Source organism: Paramormyrops kingsleyae, chromosome 18 (assembly GCF_048594095.1).
Source record: "Paramormyrops kingsleyae isolate MSU_618 chromosome 18, PKINGS_0.4, whole genome shotgun sequence".
Taxonomy (NCBI): domain Eukaryota; kingdom Metazoa; phylum Chordata; class Actinopteri; order Osteoglossiformes; family Mormyridae; genus Paramormyrops; species Paramormyrops kingsleyae.
Window position 1 is genome coordinate 11986645 of NC_132814.1, and position 19925 is coordinate 12006569.

Below are 19925 nucleotides of genomic sequence, written 5' to 3' on the forward strand. Positions count from 1 at the left end.
GCAACACACACAGCCACACACACTGATAAACACACTGACAGTGTCTCACAGCAACACAATCAGCCACAAACACTGATATACACACTGACAGTGTCTCACAGCAACACAATCAGCCACACACACTGACAGTGTCTCACAGCAACACAATCAGCCCCACACACTGATATACACACTGACAGTGTCTTACAGCAACACAATCAGCCACACACTGATATACACACTGACAGTGTCTCACAGCAACACAATCAGCCACAAACACTGATATACACACTGACAGTGTCTCACAGCAACACAATCAGCCACACACTGATATACACACTGACAGTGTCTCACAGCAACACAATCAGCCACACACTGATATACACACTGACAGTGTCTCACAGCAACGCAATCAGCCACACACTGATATACACACTGACAGTGTCTCATAGCAACACACACAGTCACACACTGATATACACACTGACAGTGTCTCACAGCAACACAATCAGCCACACACTGATATACACACTGACAGTGTCTCACAGCAACGCAATCAGCCACACACTGATATACACACTGACAGTGTCTCACAGCAACACACACAGTCACACACTGATATACACACTGACAGTGTCTCACAGCAACACAATCAGCCACACACTGATATACACACTGACAGTGTCTCACAGCAACACAATCAGCCACACACTGATATACACACTGACAGTGTCTCACTGCAACACAATCAGCCACACACTGATATACACACTGACAGTGTCTCACAGCAACACACACAGTCACACACTGATATACACACTGACAGTGTCTCACAGCAACACACACAGCCACACACTGATATACACACTGACAGTGTCTCACAGCAACACACACAGCCACACACTGATATACACACTGACAGTGTCTCACAGCAACACAATCAGCCACACACACTGATATACACACTGACAGTGTCTCACAGCAACACAATCAGCCACACACTGATATACACACTGACAGTGTCTCACAGCAACACAATCAGCCACACACTGATATACACACTGACAGTGTCTCACAGCAACACACACAGCCACACACTGATATACACACTGACAGTGTCTCACAGCAACACAATCAGCCACACACTGATATACACACTGAGAGTGTCTCACAGTAACACAATCAGCCACACACTGATATACACACTGACAGTGTCTCACAGCAACACAATCAGCCACACATACTGATATACACACTGACAGTGTCTCACAGCAACACAATCAGCCACACACTGATATACACACTGACAGTGTCTCACAGCAACACACACAGCCACACACTGATATACACACTGACAGTGTCTCACAGCAACACAATCAGCCACACACTGATATACACACTGACAGTGTCTCACAGCAACACAATCAGCCACACACTGATATACACACTGACAGTGTCTCACACCAACACACACAGCCACACACTGATATACACACTGACAGTGTCTCACACCAACACACACAGCCACACACTGATATACACACTGACAGTGTCTCACACCAACACACACAGCCACACACTGATATACACACTGACAGTGTCTCACAGCAAAACACACAGCCACACATTGATATACACACTGACAGTGTCTCACAGCAACACAATCAGCCACACATACTGATATACACACTGACAGTGTCTCACAGCAACACAATCAGCCACACATACTGATATACACACTGACAGTGTCTCACAGCAACACAATCAGCCACACACTGATATACACACTGACAGTGTCTCACAGCAACACAATCAGCCACACACTGATATACACACTGACAGTGTCTCACAGCAACACACACAGCCACACACTGATATACACACTGACAGTGTCTCACAGCAACACAATCAGCCACACACTGATATACACACTGAGAGTGTCTCACAGCAACACACACAGCCACACACTGATATACACACTGACAGTGTCTCACAGCAACACAATCAGCCACACACTGATATACACACTGACAGTGTCTTACAGCAACACAATCAGCCACACACTGATATACACACTGACAGTGTCTCACAGCAACACAATCAGCCACACACTGATATACACACTGACAGTGTCTCACAGCAACACAATCAGCCACACACTGATATACACACTGACAGTGTCTCACAGCAACACACACAGCCACACACTGATATACACACTGACAGTGTCTCACAGCAACACAATCAGCCACACACACTGATATACACACTGACAGTGTCTCACAGCAACACAATCAGCCACACACACTGATATACACACTGACAGTGTCTCACAGCAACACAATCAGCCACACACACTGATATACACACTGACAGTGTCTCACAGCAACACACACAGCCACATACTGATATACACACTTACAGTGTCTCACAGCAACACAATCAGCCACACATTGATATACACACTGACAGTGTCTCACACCAACACACACAGCCATGCACTGATATATACACTGACAGTGTCTCACAGCAACACAATCAGCCACACATACTGATATACACACTGACAGTGTCTCACAGCAACACAATCAGCCACACACTGATATACACACTGACAGTGTCTCACACCAACACACACAGCCATGCACTGATATACACACTGACAGTGTCTCACAGCAACACAATCAGCCACACACTGATATACACACTGACAGTGTCTCACACCAACACACACAGCCATGCACTGATATACACACTGACAGTGTCTCACAGCAACACAATCAGCCACACACTGATATACACACTGACAGTGTCTCACACCAACACACACAGCCATGCACTGATATACACACTGACAGTGTCTCACAGCAACACAATCAGCCACACATACTGATATACACACTGACAGTGTCTCACAGCAACACAATCAGCCACACACTGATATACACACTGACAGTGTCTCACACCAACACACACAGCCACGCACTGATATACACACTGACAGTGTCTCACAGCAACACAATCAGCCACACACACTGATATACACACTGACAGTGTCTCACAGCAACACACACAGTCACACACTGATATACACACTGACAGTGTCTCACAGCAACACAATCAGCCACACACACTGACAGTGTCTCACAGCAACACAATCAGCCCCACACACTGATATACACACTGACAGTGTCTCACAGCAACACAATCAGCCACACATACTGATATACACACTGACAGTGTCTCACAGCAACACACACAGCCACACACTGATATACACACTGACAGTGTCTCACAGCAACACAATCAGCCACACACTGATATACACACTGACAGTGTCTTACAGCAACACAATCAGCCACACACTGATATACACACTGACAGTGTCTCACAGCAACACAATCAGCCACACATACTGATATACACACTGACAGTGTCTCACAGCAACACACACAGCCACACACTGATATACACACTGACAGTGTCTCACAGCAACACAATCAGCCACAAACACTGATATACACACTGACAGTGTCTTACAGCAACACAATCAGCCACACACTGATATACACACTGACAGTGTCTCACAGCAACACAATCAGCCACACATACTGATATACACACTGACAGTGTCTCACAGCAACACAATCATCCACACACTGATATACACACTGACAGTGTCTCACAGCAACACAATCAGCCACAAACACTGATATACACACTGACAGTGTCTCACAGCAACACAATCAGCCACACACTGATATAAACACTGACAGTGTCTCACAGCAACACAATCAGCCACACACACTGATATACACACTTACAGTGTCTCACACAATACAATCAGCCACACACACTGATATACACACTAACAGTGTCTCACAGCAACACACACAGCCACACACACTGATATACACACTGACAGTGTCTCACAGCAACACAATCAGCCACACACACTGATACAGTATACACACTGACAGTGTCTCACAGCAACACACACAGCCACACACACTGATATACACACTGACAGTGTCTCACACCAACACAATCAGCCACACACACTGATATACACACTGACAGTGTCTCACAGCATCACACACAGCCACACACTGATATACACACTGACAGTGTCTCACAGCAACACACACAGCCACACACTGATATACACACTGACAGTGTCTCACAGCAACACAATCAGCCACACACTGATATACACACTGACAGTGTCTCACAGCAACACAATCAGCCACACACTGATACTGTATACACACTGACAGTGTCTCACACCAACACAATCAGCCACAAACTATTATTCACTCTCTAGGTCCCATCTGCTCCCATCCTCCTGAACCCTTGCTTCCCCCCCCCCAGCGGGTGATACCACCCACATCCTCGTCCTACCCGCCACTCCCTTTGCTCCGTTAGATGTGTAATCCAGGATAATGACGGGCCAATCTCAGTGCTATTATACCACATTTCCCCAACATGACAAACCTTAATGAGAAGGCGTGTGGGAAGAGACCCCTTCCGCTGTGCAGCTTGCGGCTGCCTGTCACAGGGGCGGCGACTGTGAGTCAGACATGCCCATATGTACTGGCTACATGCACTAGCCCTCTCAGGGAATGCGACCAACCAACAATCTTTTCATCTAAACACTGTGCCCTCTGCTGGCTGGTTATTACATCAAAGTATCTTGCATAATGTGAAATTCTGTTACATGCTCACACACACAACCTCAAACAAATACCATCACAGATTTGCACACATGTACACACGTGGTACTTACAGAGAATGCATCTATAGTCATGGATGTAATATCACTCACACACACACACACACACACACACACACAGACATTTGTAATTATATCTTTGTGGGGACTCATTTCTATGGGGAAAACTCTAATTCCAACACACTCAAACCCTACCCAGCCCTAACCTTAACTATAAGTAACCAAACAAACAAGTCTTTTGGCATTTTTAGTTTTTTGATTGCATTGAATGATCTTTCTGGAGACCCAAAAAAAGGTCCACACAGCATCAAAATAACAGGTTTTTATTACATTGTGGGGGACATTTGTTCCTGAGAATGTAATATAAACGTAATACACACACACACACACACACACACAGACACACACACACACACAGACACACACAGACACACACACACACAGACACACACACACACACACACACACAGACACACACACACACACACACAGACACACACACACACACACAGACACACACACACACACACACACACACACAGACACACACATGCACGGAGACACTGGTCTAAATTTCTGCAGTGTTGGACACACCCAGCTGTCTTTGCATATGTGCTCAGGATTCCTTGACACGTTCGGGCTGAACGCGATTCCACAGCAGAACGCTGTCGTGCTGAATGGGACCATCTGCTCCATGTAATAACCATTTCAAAAGTCCGACACAGACGCAGGTGCACATGTGAAAGTGTGGAGGGGGTGTGGAGGAGGGGGTAATTCAGGGCCGTCGCTTTAAAAGTGGTACTTGGAATTTTTTTGCCTTGGGCTAAATACTGCTCCTTTGAATGTTAAAAGACATAGAAGTGAAAAAGGAAAAAAAGAAGTATAGAAGAAGTAGATGAAAAAGACTCAGCCAATCACATCACAGTGACAGAGTGACAGAGAGCCTTCATTTACACCCCTCCCCTTTTTCATGTCAGCAGGGCAGTCAAAATAAGCGGGGGCCAAATATTTGGCTGATTTGAAGCTTACACTCTCCCTTCGCCGCCGGATGCATCTGGAGAAACATTCTTCATCCTCTTCTTCCTCGTTAAAGACATTTTCCCTTTCGTCCCCGGTTTCAGCTGAAGTGTGACGCCTCTGTGATTTGTACACTTCACCACCGCATAATAAAGGCTTTTTAAACCGCTCATTAAATTGTAAAAATAGACTGAGTCTGTTAAAATGTGCGCTGGAATACTCATCCAGGGATCTCTAATGAGGACGTATCCAGAGGAGCGAGAATTTTGTTTCTGCTACCTGTTTATCCTCAGCCATCCTTAGGGCACAGCGCCGTGATAGACATTTAATAAGTGTTTATTTTAACAGAAGCTATTAGAGTGTCAGGTTTAAATTGTTCTGTTTTCTCATTTTCACTCTCTCTCCTCCGTATAACCTGTGCTCTCTCGCTCCCTTTTTTTCCACCCCACCTTTCTCTCCCTCTTCTTCATCAGACTCTGCCGGCCGGCTCACTGACAACCTGGAATACCCGCTGTCGCAGCAGATCTCAGACGTGGTCAAGCAGCCAGCCTTCATTGCAGGCATCGGCGCCACCTGCTGGCTGATCCTCATGGTGTTCAGCATCTGGCTTTACCGGCACCGCAAAAAGAGGAGCGGCCTGAGCACCAGCTACGCCGGCATCCGCAAAGGTCAGTCCTCGGACCGGGCGGGTCGGTGCCTTACCAGTTTGGCTACTGATGGACCCGCTGGTACCCAGTAGAGAAGAGAAAGGCAACCAGCAATGTGTGTGTGTGAACTGGGTAGTGGTGGCTTAGCATGTTAGGATACTGTGCTTGTGATCAGCAGGTCATCAGTTTGAATCCCAGGCTCAGCAGAGTGAGCAAGACCCTTCACACCTAAGGGCTGGATTGTCCATCACTTTGGATAAAAGTGCCGGCTAAATGTGATGTGGATGTGGCACCCATTTGACCAGCTAAACCTTTTGGGCCGTTAACGTTCCAACCCTCACAGTGTCTGTCTGTCTCTCTGTCTGTCTGTCTCTCCTTGCAGTTCCCTCCTTCACCTTCACACCTATAGGTATGTGAGCTTAAACCGCCTGTACCCGCCTGTACACACACATACACACATCTCCTGTATTGCTGGAGGCAGGATGGACCCTTGGGACAAAGTGATAACTTCTGTAGGAAGTACGTGTGCTGAAGTGTGTATGTGTGTGTGTGTGTGTGTGGTGGGGGGTGGTCCTTCATCTTGTCTCTCCTTTGATGAACCCCCAGCCTGCCGCTTCACGTTTACCTGCCATATCACCGTCTCCTAAGCACTAAGAGCTCCAGGCACTGCCTCAGGATTTGTTCTCTTACAGCTCTGACATTAATAGTTCTGTCCTTTTTGACCATTTCGTAGTGAGTTTACACAGCAGCACATGGGATATATAGATTCCTGTTATTTGCGAATAAAGTGGGTGGAGCTTCAGTCTGCTGGGCTAATCATGTAACCCGTGTCTGTGTTTCAGTGGCCTATCAGAGTGGGGGAGAGGCTATTTGTAGCGCCGGAAGGTAAGAGATGCCAGAAACAGAGTGTGTATGCATGTCTATATCTATGAGTGCGTGGATAAAGGAGGTGTTGGCTACAGTACATGTGTGTCTTTACTGGAAGTACCATGCTTGCATTTCCCTCTCTCAGACACCAGGGGGAGATGTTTGACTTTGTAACAGAACAGTCTCAGTTATCCCACCTCCTTGGTTCTCAGTCCAAGTCAGTTTGTCGCCCCAGTGCTGCTCCCCATATGGTGTGTGGTAACATCAGAGCTACCTATAAAACACGGTGACGGTGTGCGGCAGGCTCTGCTCTCTGCCCAGCGGCCGCTAAGGCATGCTGGGAAGCTCTTCATCATTATGACTCTTAGGTGTTTACATTTGGATCGGTGTGGGCTTTGCTCCCACCGGTTAGATGCTCCTCCATTACTCACATCCAGCCCTTAATTACTGTGACCACCTGCTCAACCAGCTGAAAAAGGATCGATCTACATCTAAATGACATCTATGGTGGACTGCAAGTCTGTGTGTGTGTGTGTGTGTGTGTGTGTGTGTGTGTGTGTGTGTGTGTGTGTGTGTGTGTGTGTGTGTGTATATATATATATATATAAGGAGCACCATTATCAGTTTCATCAGCTATCAAAAGAAAGCATAACAGGCCCTTTGCAGCCCCGCACATGCTCAGTGACATGACAGGGCGGCCTTATCTCGCCTCCGGAGTTTGCTCCAGGGGGACCTGGGACAATGGCTCCAGTGACAGAGCGACTGTGAAGGATGCGCTTGGGGATGGTGCTAAAATGCCAGTGGAGCAGAGGGCTGGGGGTGTGGCCTAGTGACTGCATCACTGCTGCTCCTGCCCTCAGAAACTGCACAGCCAATCAAACAAAGAGTTATTGCCCCGCCCACTGGAATTGATCAGGCATAGCTTCGCCCACTATCAACACCTTTCTCTTCCATTAATAAAATGATCAATATTTTTAACATGTACAAATTTATAGCCTGCAGTGGCAGGTCACCTCCTGGGACAGGAGCCTGGTTTTTATGGATTTTAAGGTCATTCTGATGTTAGTTTAGGTTATCGAGGTGTTTGGTAGCTGAAGGTCAGGCAGCTGACTGAATTGGGTGGTCCTGAGCTCACCTGTGAAATGTGTGATGTGGTCTGAGGCAGCCGGTTTCTCTGATCCCACAAGGCCTGGGCTGCTGAATGCGGGGGAGGTGCCAAGCCAGCCCTGGGCTGCGGACTCCTGGCCCAATGCCTGCCCTGCCCACAAGGACTGCAGCATCAACTGCTGCAACGGGGGAAACGGCACCAGTGACAGCAGTATGACCACCTACAGTCGTCCTGGTGAGTGCTGGGGGGGGCAGGTTATAGAACATTCCGGGTGAGAACTATGTGAGTGTGGGGCTTACAGCTACCCATATATGAGCTGTGTGGGAGTGGCGCTTACGGCCTTCCATCAAAGTATCTTGCATAATGTGAAATTCTATTACAATGAAAACCAGTCTCCTGAACCTCTGGCTTGTGGATTTATATTATTATTATTTATTGCCTTTGATTTATTACTTAGTTGATGCTCTTGAATCCATGACGCTCAGGCCACAAATCTGCTTCCTTAAGCAGCCTGCTGCCTATCGCCCCATGTGTGCAGTCACAGTGCGGATTTGCGCAGTGGGGGCAGTAATTATAAAAGCACTGTAACGAGCCTTTCGATAGAGGACCCTCACCCCCGCAACACGAGTGTCCTGCTTAATGGGCCGTCCTCTGGCCGCTGGACCCCGCGGCGAGCCAACCACTCTCAGACCATTAGGAGATTTTACAGATTTAAATATTTGACAAGCTTTGAAATGAGCAGCCACCTGTGAGTATAACGGAGCTTTTCATATGGCCCCGGTCTCCAAGGACAGCGAGACAGATGGACAGCAAAGACAACCATGTTTCATATCAGTGTTTCTGTGTCTTTTCCCATTAAATATTCACCTACCCTCTAACTGATTTGGCAGTGTGTCTGGGACAGCGAGACAGCCCTCAGAAGCTTTATTGTCACTTGTGCAAGTACAATGAAAGGCTTGTTTGCATACCTCCCTACACACTTAAACAACATATCACGATAAATAACAATAAATAGCATAACTGTGCAGTGTAGCTCAGCAGGTTAGCAGTTCTAGCTGTGATGTCATTGTTGGACCCTTGAGCAACATCCTTAAACACCAATTGCTCCAGGGATTGTATGAAACATCAGTTTGGATAAAAGTGTAAAAGAGGTTCAATTAAAATATAGTGTATATATATATATATATATGCAATATACAGAAACATACATGTAGGCCAATAAGGTGCTGAGGTTGTTAGTGAAAAACAGTGTTTAGGATTATATTGCAAGTTATCCGTGTGTTTTTCACATTCTTGTTACTGTCGTGAAGAGGCTGTTCCTGTCTTGAAGGCTGTGGAGAATCAGCCTCAGCTCACTTAAAAATAGCTAAGAGACATGAATGGCAGGGTTGTGTGGAGTAACTCGACGAAGGGCTTCTGTCCTTTCATAGAGAATTCGACTTCTAGGGAAACATCGAAGATGTTTGGCGGTGACCCGCCAAAGAACGGCAGTGGGTGGGTTAAACGGGTTTAGGTTAACCAGTTAGCAGGTTATTAACAGGCCACTTTCCCTGCCCACAGCCGACTGCATTGCCAACTACAACGCCCAGCTGGATAGCAAGCAGGGGGGTCTGGTCACCTCAGAGTCGGGCGTCTACAGCGACGTGGACCTCAACAAGCTCAACGAGATGAAGACCTTCAACAGCCCCAGCCTGAGCTTCATGGGGGGGCCACCCACACCGTACGAGCCTACCCCCTATGCCACCACTCAGCTCATCCAGTCCAGCATCCTGAGCAAGAACGGAAGCAGCGGCCCAGGGGGTGTGGCCATAGGCGACGCTGTAGAGAAGCGCTGCTGGAAGCTGAAGCAGCAGGAAGTGACATCACAGATGCAGTTTGGCACCTCAGAGCAGTGCAGACAGAGTAAGGGGGGGGGATGTGGTGCTGATGGGGTGGTGTGTGTATGCTATTCTTGGTTGGATGTATGTCTAACATACAGAGGTCATGTTAGCTAAAGGGTTTCTCTTTGCATCCATGTTGACCCTGCATGACCCTCCACCAGCTGCTGCATCACCTGCATTCATGTTAATCGCACTGCCCCCTCCCCCCCAGACCAATACAGGGGCGGAGAGAGCACCCTACCAGCCACCATTCCCTATGGCCACATCCACGAGCCCGGCACCTCTGGATCCTGCCACAGCTCCGACCGCGGCAGCAACAGCACCTCCGGTGAGGGGGGGGGGGGGGTGTGTGTGAAAGAACAGTGGCAGTAGCTGAAGGTGTAGGCAGGGCACCTGGAAGGGGACTAGGGCCAGCTGAGTTAATTGTTAGCTGCTAATCTCTTCATCGTGACATTTTTCTCATAAGATTTGACCATTTCATGTGCTTGGATATTCCCCTGGAGAGACTCTGTGTCTGGCGCTAAGGTACAACAACGGTTCCTCTCATTAACTTCAAATATCAACCCCCAGACTACAAGACTCTGCCCTTAAACCTCGGGAGTCAAGCATGTAGACCAGGGCTGTAGCTAGCAATTCTGGGCCCCCTAATAAAATGTCACCTTGGGCCTCAATTACATTGCATTTTGTAATTTGACAAATTCATGGGCCCCTATAAAGTGCTGGGTACCCTGAATCTGCCAGGGTATCCATGCCCGACTGCACCCCTGCATATACGTTTTGGGGTATACAGGACATATATGGTAGGGCGTCCCCCTTTTCCTGATGCTAACTTACTGTATGAACATGGGACAGCAGAGTTGAGTGTTGACACAGCACTGGGGTTACGGGGCTCTGGGTCCTGGGTCCCTGGTGCCAGCTGTGTACCTGTGCCCACCCCTACGATGCCTGGCTGTTGCAGCTGCCTGGCCGGATTGCCCATTAATTACCGTCACCCTCTGCATACCCTGTGCGGAAAGCGCTGAGGTCCTGCGGGCGAGGTGTTATTGTCTCTGTACCAAGATAAATGAGGGGGGGGGGGGTGCGCAGCTTGCAGGATATGCACCGAAACACAGTCAGCCCTCCTGCAACACAGCTCTCTCTCCCTGTGCCGCTTGAAGATTTAATTTCAGCTTCTGCCACAAAACTCCTCCTCGAATGTGTTTGAAATCCCGACAGGACAGAGCATCCGACGGCGGCTATGAATTTAAATTCCAGCTAATTGGCCCTTGATGTGTTTTTTTTCCTTCCTTCCTTTCTTTGTTCCTCCTCCACCTCCTGAAATAGAAAATATCCCCTTTGAAATGTCTTCTGTGTTCTGTGCTCGCGGAAGTGGGGCATTATGGGTAATGCACCTGTGCTCTTCCTTTAACTTGCAAAACACAGTGCTTATATAAAGACTGTGTGTGTGCATGCATGCGTGTGTGTGTGTGTGTGTGTGTGTGTGTGCTGCCTGCCTGAATGTCTGTGTCATCTTTCCAGGGAGCCAAGGTCAGAAGAAGAATGTACGCCCCCCCAAAGCAGCCAAACTGAGCTCTCTGAACTGGGCTGCTGGTTCCCTGCCCCCACCCCCTTCCCAGCCTCCCACTGAGGAGTACTCCCTGTCCGTGATGAAGAGGTGACATTCACACACATGCACACACGCATGCACACGCACACACACACACACGTGCACATATTTGTAGTCATATCTTTTTCCAGACCGTCCCTTCATTTCTATCAGCAAAACTCTGTCAACCTTAACCCCTAACCAGCCCTAACCTTAACCTTAACCCCTACCCAGCCCTAACCTTAACCCCTACCCAGCCCTAACCTTAACCCCTACCCAGCCCTAACCTTAACCATAAGTAACCAAGCAAAATACAAGACTCTTGGAATTTTTAGTTTTATGATTGCATTCACAGATTTTTTAAAAATTGCAGTTCTCCTTGTGGGAACTGAAAAAATGCACACCACAACGTCAAAATAACACATTTTTATCACATTATGGGAACATGTGGTCCCCACAAAGCAGTATATGCATAATCCCCGCACACACAATAACACTTGTCCCAGTTCAGACGTTTGTGTTTATCAGTGAAAGTTCTGGAATAAATGTGACCTTCTGTTGCCGTAGCTACGACCCCGACATGCAGTGTCCCACCCTGCCGGCGCGGCTGTACCTGCAACCGGGCCAGATGGAGGAAGAGGAGGAAGAGGATGATGAGGGCGGTGATGCGGAGATGGGCCGCTGTCCCACGCCTCCTGTTCGCGGGACGGCGTCTTCGCCCGCCGCTGTGTCCTACAGCCACAAATCGACAGCCACACTCACACCATCACCCCAAGAAGACCTGCAGCCCATGCTCCATGACAGGTGGCAGCCTCTATCGATGTCACTTCCTGTCTAGCGTGATAGCCTATCAGTGCCCATCTGGATAGTGACTACCTTGCTCATCCATTTCAGGCGGCACGTAGGAAGCCCCCCCAGCCTCCCCAGGCCCCTCTCCCCCCCGCTCACGTATGGTTATATCTCTGGTCCTGTGGCGCTGGACACCAACGACCTGGAGGATGAAGAGGAGGAGGAGTTTGACGCCGAAGTGGCTCGGGTGCAGTTCCGCCCGCACCGGCACCAGCAGCCGCGTGGGCCGGGCCCCAGGGGCCTGGGCCGGACCCCAGCGTCCAGCGCGGGGGACCTGGAGAGCTCTGTCACAGGCTCCATGATCAATGGCTGGGGCTCGGCCTCTGAGGACGAGGAGCACCGCGTGGGCCCAGTGGCCTCCTCCAGCCGCTCCAGCGGCGCCAGCTCCTCTGACGGCTCCTTCTTCACGGACGGCGACTTCGCCCAGGCTGAGTTCGTCCTCTCCGAGCAGCCAGGCGCGGGAGGTGAGCAGTGCGGAGGGGAGGGGGGAAAGCTCTCATTACGGGGGGGGGCTGTGTGACTCAGTGGGTTAGGGCATCAGGAGGGTCCAATATCAGAAGGTCACCAGTTCGAATCCCATGGCTGAAAAACCAGTGCCCCTGAGCACAGCCCTTAACCCCCAGCTCCAGGGGCACCGCATGCTGGCCGGCCCTGCACTGTAACCCCCCCGGCCCTGCACTGTAACCCCCCCGGTCCTGCTCTCACTTGCATATATACCTCATGGAGAGCAGGATGGGGTAGGCAGGAAGAGAATGTCAACCATACAAATGAATAAAGCATTCCTATTCTGTCCAAAGACCTTCTTTGTTCCTCAGCACAGCAACACTTAAGATTCACGCTTCTTGTCTGTGTCCTTCATTCCTTCTTTCTTACTTTAATAACTAGCCTAATGAAAGGCTGTAACTTAAAGTGACCAACTCAGATTATACCCCCGTATTGTCCACCTCCCCCAGGTCGGAAATTCAACATGTGTCCCCCAGCCCACCGTCCCTGCAGCCCCGTGTCCACCGACAGCAACATGAGCGCCGCCATTCCGCAGAAGCGTCCACTGCGGAGGCAGAAGCAGCCACTGCAGCAGCCCGCTCACCAGCAGGGGGAGCCCTACGCAGAAGGTGCTGGCACCTACCCGCTCTCTCTAGTCTCTCTGCATCCATGTGCCTTTTGTCTTACTATAGCTCAACATATTTACCCATCCTAGTATCTAACATATTTACCCATTTACACAACTGGATATTAATTTAATTAATTAAGCATTTTGGTTTAGCTAACATTGATTTTAACTTCCAGTTGTGTTTATAACCTTAATCAATATTGCCCAGACTTCTTCATATGGCTGATTCAGCTTCAGCAACGCGTCTGTTTGTTTGCTGCTATATCAGGAGTGATTATAGGGATCTAGTGACATTTTAGGGCTCTAATGGGATTTTTAAGGTGGGGGAGGGGCCATAATTCATACAGAGGGGCCGACTTTATCATTAGCCAATGATATGTTTTGAATCAGTGATTGAGAGGGGAGGGGACCAATCAGCTTTCAGGTGGGCCAGTATACCTGTGGCCCCCTGCTGGTCAGTTGCTTTGTCAGCACCTGCATGATGCCCCGGGCCACTCTCTGACATCACTCCCCTTCTACAGATACTTCCTCAGTGGCCCCCTCACCAGCAGCAGCTCTCTCGGGCTCCCCCAGCTACCCACCCCAGCTGCCCGGCTGCACAGACAGCAGGGACAAAAGAGCAACTGCAGGTGGCAGCCACAGGACTGGGGAGGTGCAGGAGAGACACAGGACTTCACGAGGGGGTAGATCCAACAGCCAGGAGGGCGGGGCCAGCAGTCAGCCACGCCCACACCCAGGTAACCACCTGCTGTTCTTCTGCTTGTGAGGGCTCGAGGTATATTTGATTTGTGAGGGAGTACTTTAGTGTGTAAATGGGAGAATGTGGCTTAGCGGGTTAGGATGCCGTGGTTGTTGGTTGAAATCCCAAGATCGGTAGAGAAGTTTGACCATTGGACCCCTTGGATCCCCATGTGCTTCTCATGAAACCTGCATCTGTATTTTTCGGTCACTAATGAGCTACATACATTATGTACCACGTGTGTAACTGCTCCCCCCTGGGCCTCAGGCATGGAGGACATCCCCCCCTATAGCCGGCCCTCCTTCCCGCCGGCGGCCGGGGCGCGAGAGCGAGAGCCCAGCTCCTCCAGCTCCATGTCATCACGTGGCTCCGGGAGCCGGCGCCGGGGTGAGGGGCCCGCAGGGGGGCGCAGGAACCCCACAGATCTGGGGGCCTTTCAGCAGCAGGAGGGGGACCCGCAGGTAGGCTTCATCCTGCATGCCGGGTCACAGATACTAGCCTTTTAATTACTTTATCTTATTTTTATCAAAAATGTAATCAAATATTTCTGTTTTTTAATTTGCTTCCCATGCTGATTTTGTCCACAGATAATGGAGAGTTGAAGAGCAGATGGGGCAGGATGATTTCCACACTAAATGGGGGTACCTTGCCCCCCCCCCCGATGGCTGAGATCATTCCATGACAAACGCTGGCCCTCTACATTCCCGTAATGACTTGTGTAGAAGTTCCTTTACGACACAAATAATCTGCTTTTCATTTTTAAGTCCTCTTTTTCAGTTTTCTATTCTAAACGGTGCTTTGAACCCCCCCCCCCCCCCCCAGCACTTCCTTCTTCCTCGCGGTGTGGGGATGTCACATTTTCCCCCACAATGCACTTCTGAGCGGGATGTTCCTGGAGCATCATCAGCCCCCAGCAGATGTGTGGCTGCCAGGTCCAGCAGTCGGATTTAATTACCTGCTCCAGCGTGTCGTCTGCATTGTTGTTTGAAACAATCATTCTTTCATAATTGGTGTCTTTCTCAACCTGTTTTCAATTGTTCGTTTTTATCACATAAAGTGCAACCGTTGGAGAGAATATGTTTAGGCATTTTTTTTTGTTTTTTTGTGTTTTTTTTTTTGGAATGCACTGTTTTTTAATGTTGATGTCATCGGTGTTTGTTATTTGTCTTTGGTTGTAAAAGCACAATCACTAAGATTTATTTGAAAGCATTTTATCTATTAGATATGGTTTTTACTGGAGGAATGCAGCAAAGACAAGAGTCTTGTTGTTTGTGATTAATGATTTGTACGTTTTTGGAGATGGACTTGTGGGATGGTGTCTGAGGGCTCGTCCAGAGCAGCTTACCATCCTGTGGGTCTGGTTTCATGCGGCACCAATGGTTCTGAAGAGGTCCGAAACTATTGCTGCGGCGTTACTGTTCCCATTGACACTGTCAAACCAGGATGGAAACTTCAGAACACTTGAGTCCCACAAGTAACTACGGCAACAAAAGAAGAGGAACTCAGGACCGTAATTAGCATCTGACCTACGCTGTGACATCACTGCCGACGTCCTGCGGGAATACAGCGCGCAATTTCAAAGACACCCAGCAGGACGGGAGAGATCACTTAGCTGTCAGTTGTATGCTCACGCACTCGGTCCTTTTGCCGCCCGATGTCGTGTTAGCGGGGTCCTCTTCCGTTTTTGTTCTCCGCCAAAGAATTGGGCACAAGAGGAGAAGCCTGGGTTGATGTCGTCGTTTGGTTTTTACCGTGACTGAAGGGCAAACTGTTTACCGCTTGCCCAACCTTTTACACTCTGAGATTAACCGACTCTGAAAACATGTCATTTCTTTTCCACATTATTTATTAAAATGTCCTCAAATACCGTCAACGCCCAGTCCCTGTGTCCCCTTTATTGAGTCGCGTGTTGTGTCCAGGAGTTGTACCGTGCTGACTGACAGTCACAGAGTCCCAAGTGACTGACTGGCACATAAGCTACCGTTTCCACATGACATCACTTCCTGTGACTGACAGCCAGTCAGCCGTTCAGCGCCTGTGTACATTTCTTGGCCATCTACCTGCTCGGTTAGACAGCGGACGACGGGCTCTGACGCCTACCCCTCCAGGGCTTCTGGGAGATGCGCTGCTTAATTAACCTCCTACTGACCCCATCGGAGTTAATTACCGGAGCGACGGTACGGCGCCAGCCGCCATACGGGACCGCCGCGTAGCCAGGGCAACGTGTGGGTGCCCGTCACAGGTGCCCCACTCGCTGTCACCCAATCAAAGCCAGGCTCAGTGTTAGCCCCACCCACTCACATCTGCGGGGGTGTCAGGCCATTAGGCAGCAAATTAGACACCATGCGAGCGGCTTGTGTGTGAGCGCCTCTGTTTGACTTTGACTGGCTGTGACTTTGAGCGCGTGCGGCCGGCAGCGGCACCGCGCCAAGGTATGCGGCTGCCGTGCCCGCTGCCCGCCGGCTGTGCCGCGCAGATGTCCGCTGTGCCGCGCAGATGTCCGTGCCCTGGAAGCTGCCACGGCCAATCCCTGCCTTCCTACACAGCACCTGTGTGGTCAAGTCCAGGGAAACTTGGAGCAAATGTGGACTGGTTAGTACTGGCTAATCCGTAAACCTGGTGACCATGCTGATGCCTAACTGAAACACAGTGACCGCTCTACTTGGTCTCTCTATACACAGTATGACTGCAGGCAGGCTGGCAGGACAGAGTTAATGTCGCTGAGTTCCTGCTCCAGAATGCAGCAGTTAATACAAAATTAAATGAAAAACAAGCACCAACTACCAAACATCCATCCTCCTCGCTTATCTCTCGCTGTTATCTTCTCGACGTGGGACCATGGGGGTTATACAAACTTTAACTTTAGCCATTGGCATCTGGCTCAGTCGGGCTGCCCAGCATTGTCTTCTTGAAGCTCCTTCAGTTTCATACCTTCCAGCGAAATCCAGCTTTGGACCGGCTGCCTTTTCAAGCAGAAGGCCACCCGTTCGCCAGATCGCTGGCAGGTGGCGTAGCGGCTGAGCATGTGAAGTTGAATAAGTTATTGACTCTACAGCAGAACATCCAGCTATACTAGGGGTAGGCAGCCCTGATCCCGGAGTGCCGGTATCCAGCAGGTTTTCCATCCTACCTGGTCTCTGATTAACCGCATCTGACCTCAGGCAGATAGTAACTCATTAGGTAGGATAGAAAACCTGCTGGATACCAGCACTCCGGGATCAGGATGTCCTACCTCTCCACTGTACAAATAGGCAAAAATGTCATTAGCTTTCATTCTGGATAAATGCACAACAAAGACTACCAACACAATAATAATAATAATAATAATAATAATAATAATAATAATAACAACAATTATTATAATAATAACTGTCTTGGCCTTAGCTTGACATAGGAGCTAGCCACAGAAATATTCCAGAATTAAAAATATAATAATAATAATAATAATAATAATAATAATAGACAATAATAAGAGTAATAATAATAATAATAATGCTAAGAGGAAGAAGACATTGGAGGAATAAACAGTAGGAAAAGTCATCCCCCTACAATGATGAGAGAGGCCTGTTAGGGAGCTTCTCAGCCACAGCAGCCCATCACTCCATTCACTCTGAGCTTCCTGATCCGGCTCCACCCCCATTTTTTATTACATCCCTGAAGGTTTGTAACAACCTGAAATAATTTGACAATGTCCTCATCATGCTGACTGTTTGTTTGTTTCCCCCTCTAATTACTATCCCACCCCCCAAAATCATTTTGAAGCCATGGTATAATAGGACATGGCTGCCAGATAGCTCCCCCCCACACCATCGACCACCTCCCCCCACCCCCCCCGCCCCCGGCACCCCTACGATTCCCCTTCTCTACAACCCACACAATTAAATGGCAGCTCGGGAAGATTAAACATTTCCTAGCACGCTTCACTCCCACTGCGTTCTGGCACGATTAAACGCTGCGGCCGAGGATCAGGCCGCCTGCTAGCGGCGCCTCTCTGCCGCCTGACTCAATTAAGCACGAGAAAAAAAGGAGAAATCAGCCCTAATCGTCATCTGCCGCATCCCTTTCTGTCTCTGTGCTATCTCCAGTTTCTCACCCCCCAGGAATGGCTGTCACTCTCCCCCATGCAGGCTTTCACTTCCGACTGGCATCTTTGTGTCCCGGGTGGGTGCGGTCCCATAGCCTTAGACAGCTGCGCGAGATTCCCAGCAAACAAAGTTCCATCATTAACCTTTTGTTAATGCTGGTTTAAGAACCTTTACGACCAGCTACAACATAAAGGCAATTACATTTACCGATGCATGGGATTGTAAGTGCTTAACCAGGGAAGCGATTTATCATGAACTAAAAGTACAAAAGAAAAAAACAACAAAAAAACAATGGTCTTCCACTTATGCTTTGTTTCTGCGTTGGCACCGAGGTGTGCAGGGAACTTATGTCAGTTTTTTTGCATCTGCTGAACCATCAGAGGAGCTCATTGTGACTCCCAGAATCCCTTGAGCTTTGCCTACTCTTTTAAATAACAGTAATTAAGCTCCACTGTGATACTAACTAAAGCTGCAGCTGGATAAGGGTTATCCGGAAGGATTTCCACACCCTGCTCATGGTGGTAAGAGTGGGGGGCTGCTAATTTTCCCCAGGATGCAGGCAGAGTGTAATAGCTATGCTAGCACGCAGGACAGGAACGGCACGAGGCTGACAGTTAGATGCTGTGTATCAGGGCGGAGTCCCCGCAGACCCCCATGCGAGCACAGTGTGCGGTTTTAACCATCTGCTTGGTCCTTTTTTCCCCGTCTGATCTTTCACACTTGAAGTTTCTGCCTTGTTTGTTTATTATTTATTTTGCCAAATGGACACAAAAAGAGTCCTTGATAGACAGCTGGGCTTTTCACCAAAGTCAAGGGCCTGGTTGAAAACCTGTCAATCACAGGTTTTGTCTTCCGATTGGATGGCAATTACTGGGTAGGCAATTACTAGGAGCCCAATCAGAAGCTACGGATAAGAAAATGACATGTATTTAAGGGTGCGTCTAATTCCCCATTGGCTGCTATAGACGGAGGATAGTGTCACGTCATATCAAAAAAAAAAAACGCCTTTGTGGTGAAAAATGAAGCAGAAATCTTAGTTCCCAGCCTCACGTTCTGCTTTTTCTCTAGTTTTTTCTCTAAGTATCTCAGTCCAAAAGGTTAATGTCACAACAGCTGGAAGGCCCATGGCCAAACCCCTGTCAGGCACACATACGGCACATCCAATTAATGGGGTAATTAATTCAGATGGGCCACGCCCTGTTTCTCAGGGCGGTTCCTCATTAACGAGGTCGCACTGGGCAAGGGCAGAGTGATTAGGAGGTGATGAAGATGGACTCAGCCTTCAGGCTGTGGACACAGGAGAGAGTCCCTTTAAAAACCATTATC

General features: G+C 48.9%; 1 protein-coding gene across 14 annotated transcripts in view; it reads left to right on the plus strand.

Annotated features, from left to right (window-relative positions):
• The window catches only part of robo1 (roundabout, axon guidance receptor, homolog 1 (Drosophila)), a 143136-nt gene extending 126749 nt beyond the window's left edge, over positions 1-16387 (plus strand). For all 14 annotated transcript variants that reach the window (XM_023827734.2, XM_023827733.2, XM_072701859.1 and 11 more), the window contains 13 exons: positions 6202-6396; positions 6758-6784; positions 7218-7260; positions 8430-8584; positions 9911-10252; positions 10442-10558; positions 11749-11884; positions 12383-12619; positions 12710-13128; positions 13618-13776; positions 14297-14512; positions 14782-14975; positions 15102-16387. In XM_023827734.2, coding sequence (XP_023683502.2) covers positions 6202-6396; positions 6758-6784; positions 7218-7260; positions 8430-8584; positions 9911-10252; positions 10442-10558; positions 11749-11884; positions 12383-12619; positions 12710-13128; positions 13618-13776; positions 14297-14512; positions 14782-14975; positions 15102-15116 — 2255 coding nt within the window. In that variant the 3' untranslated portion in view covers positions 15117-16387. The remainder of the gene's footprint in view (positions 1-6201; positions 6397-6757; positions 6785-7217; positions 7261-8429; positions 8585-9910; positions 10253-10441; positions 10559-11748; positions 11885-12382; positions 12620-12709; positions 13129-13617; positions 13777-14296; positions 14513-14781; positions 14976-15101) is intronic.
• Positions 16388-19925: the final 3538 nt, after the last annotated feature.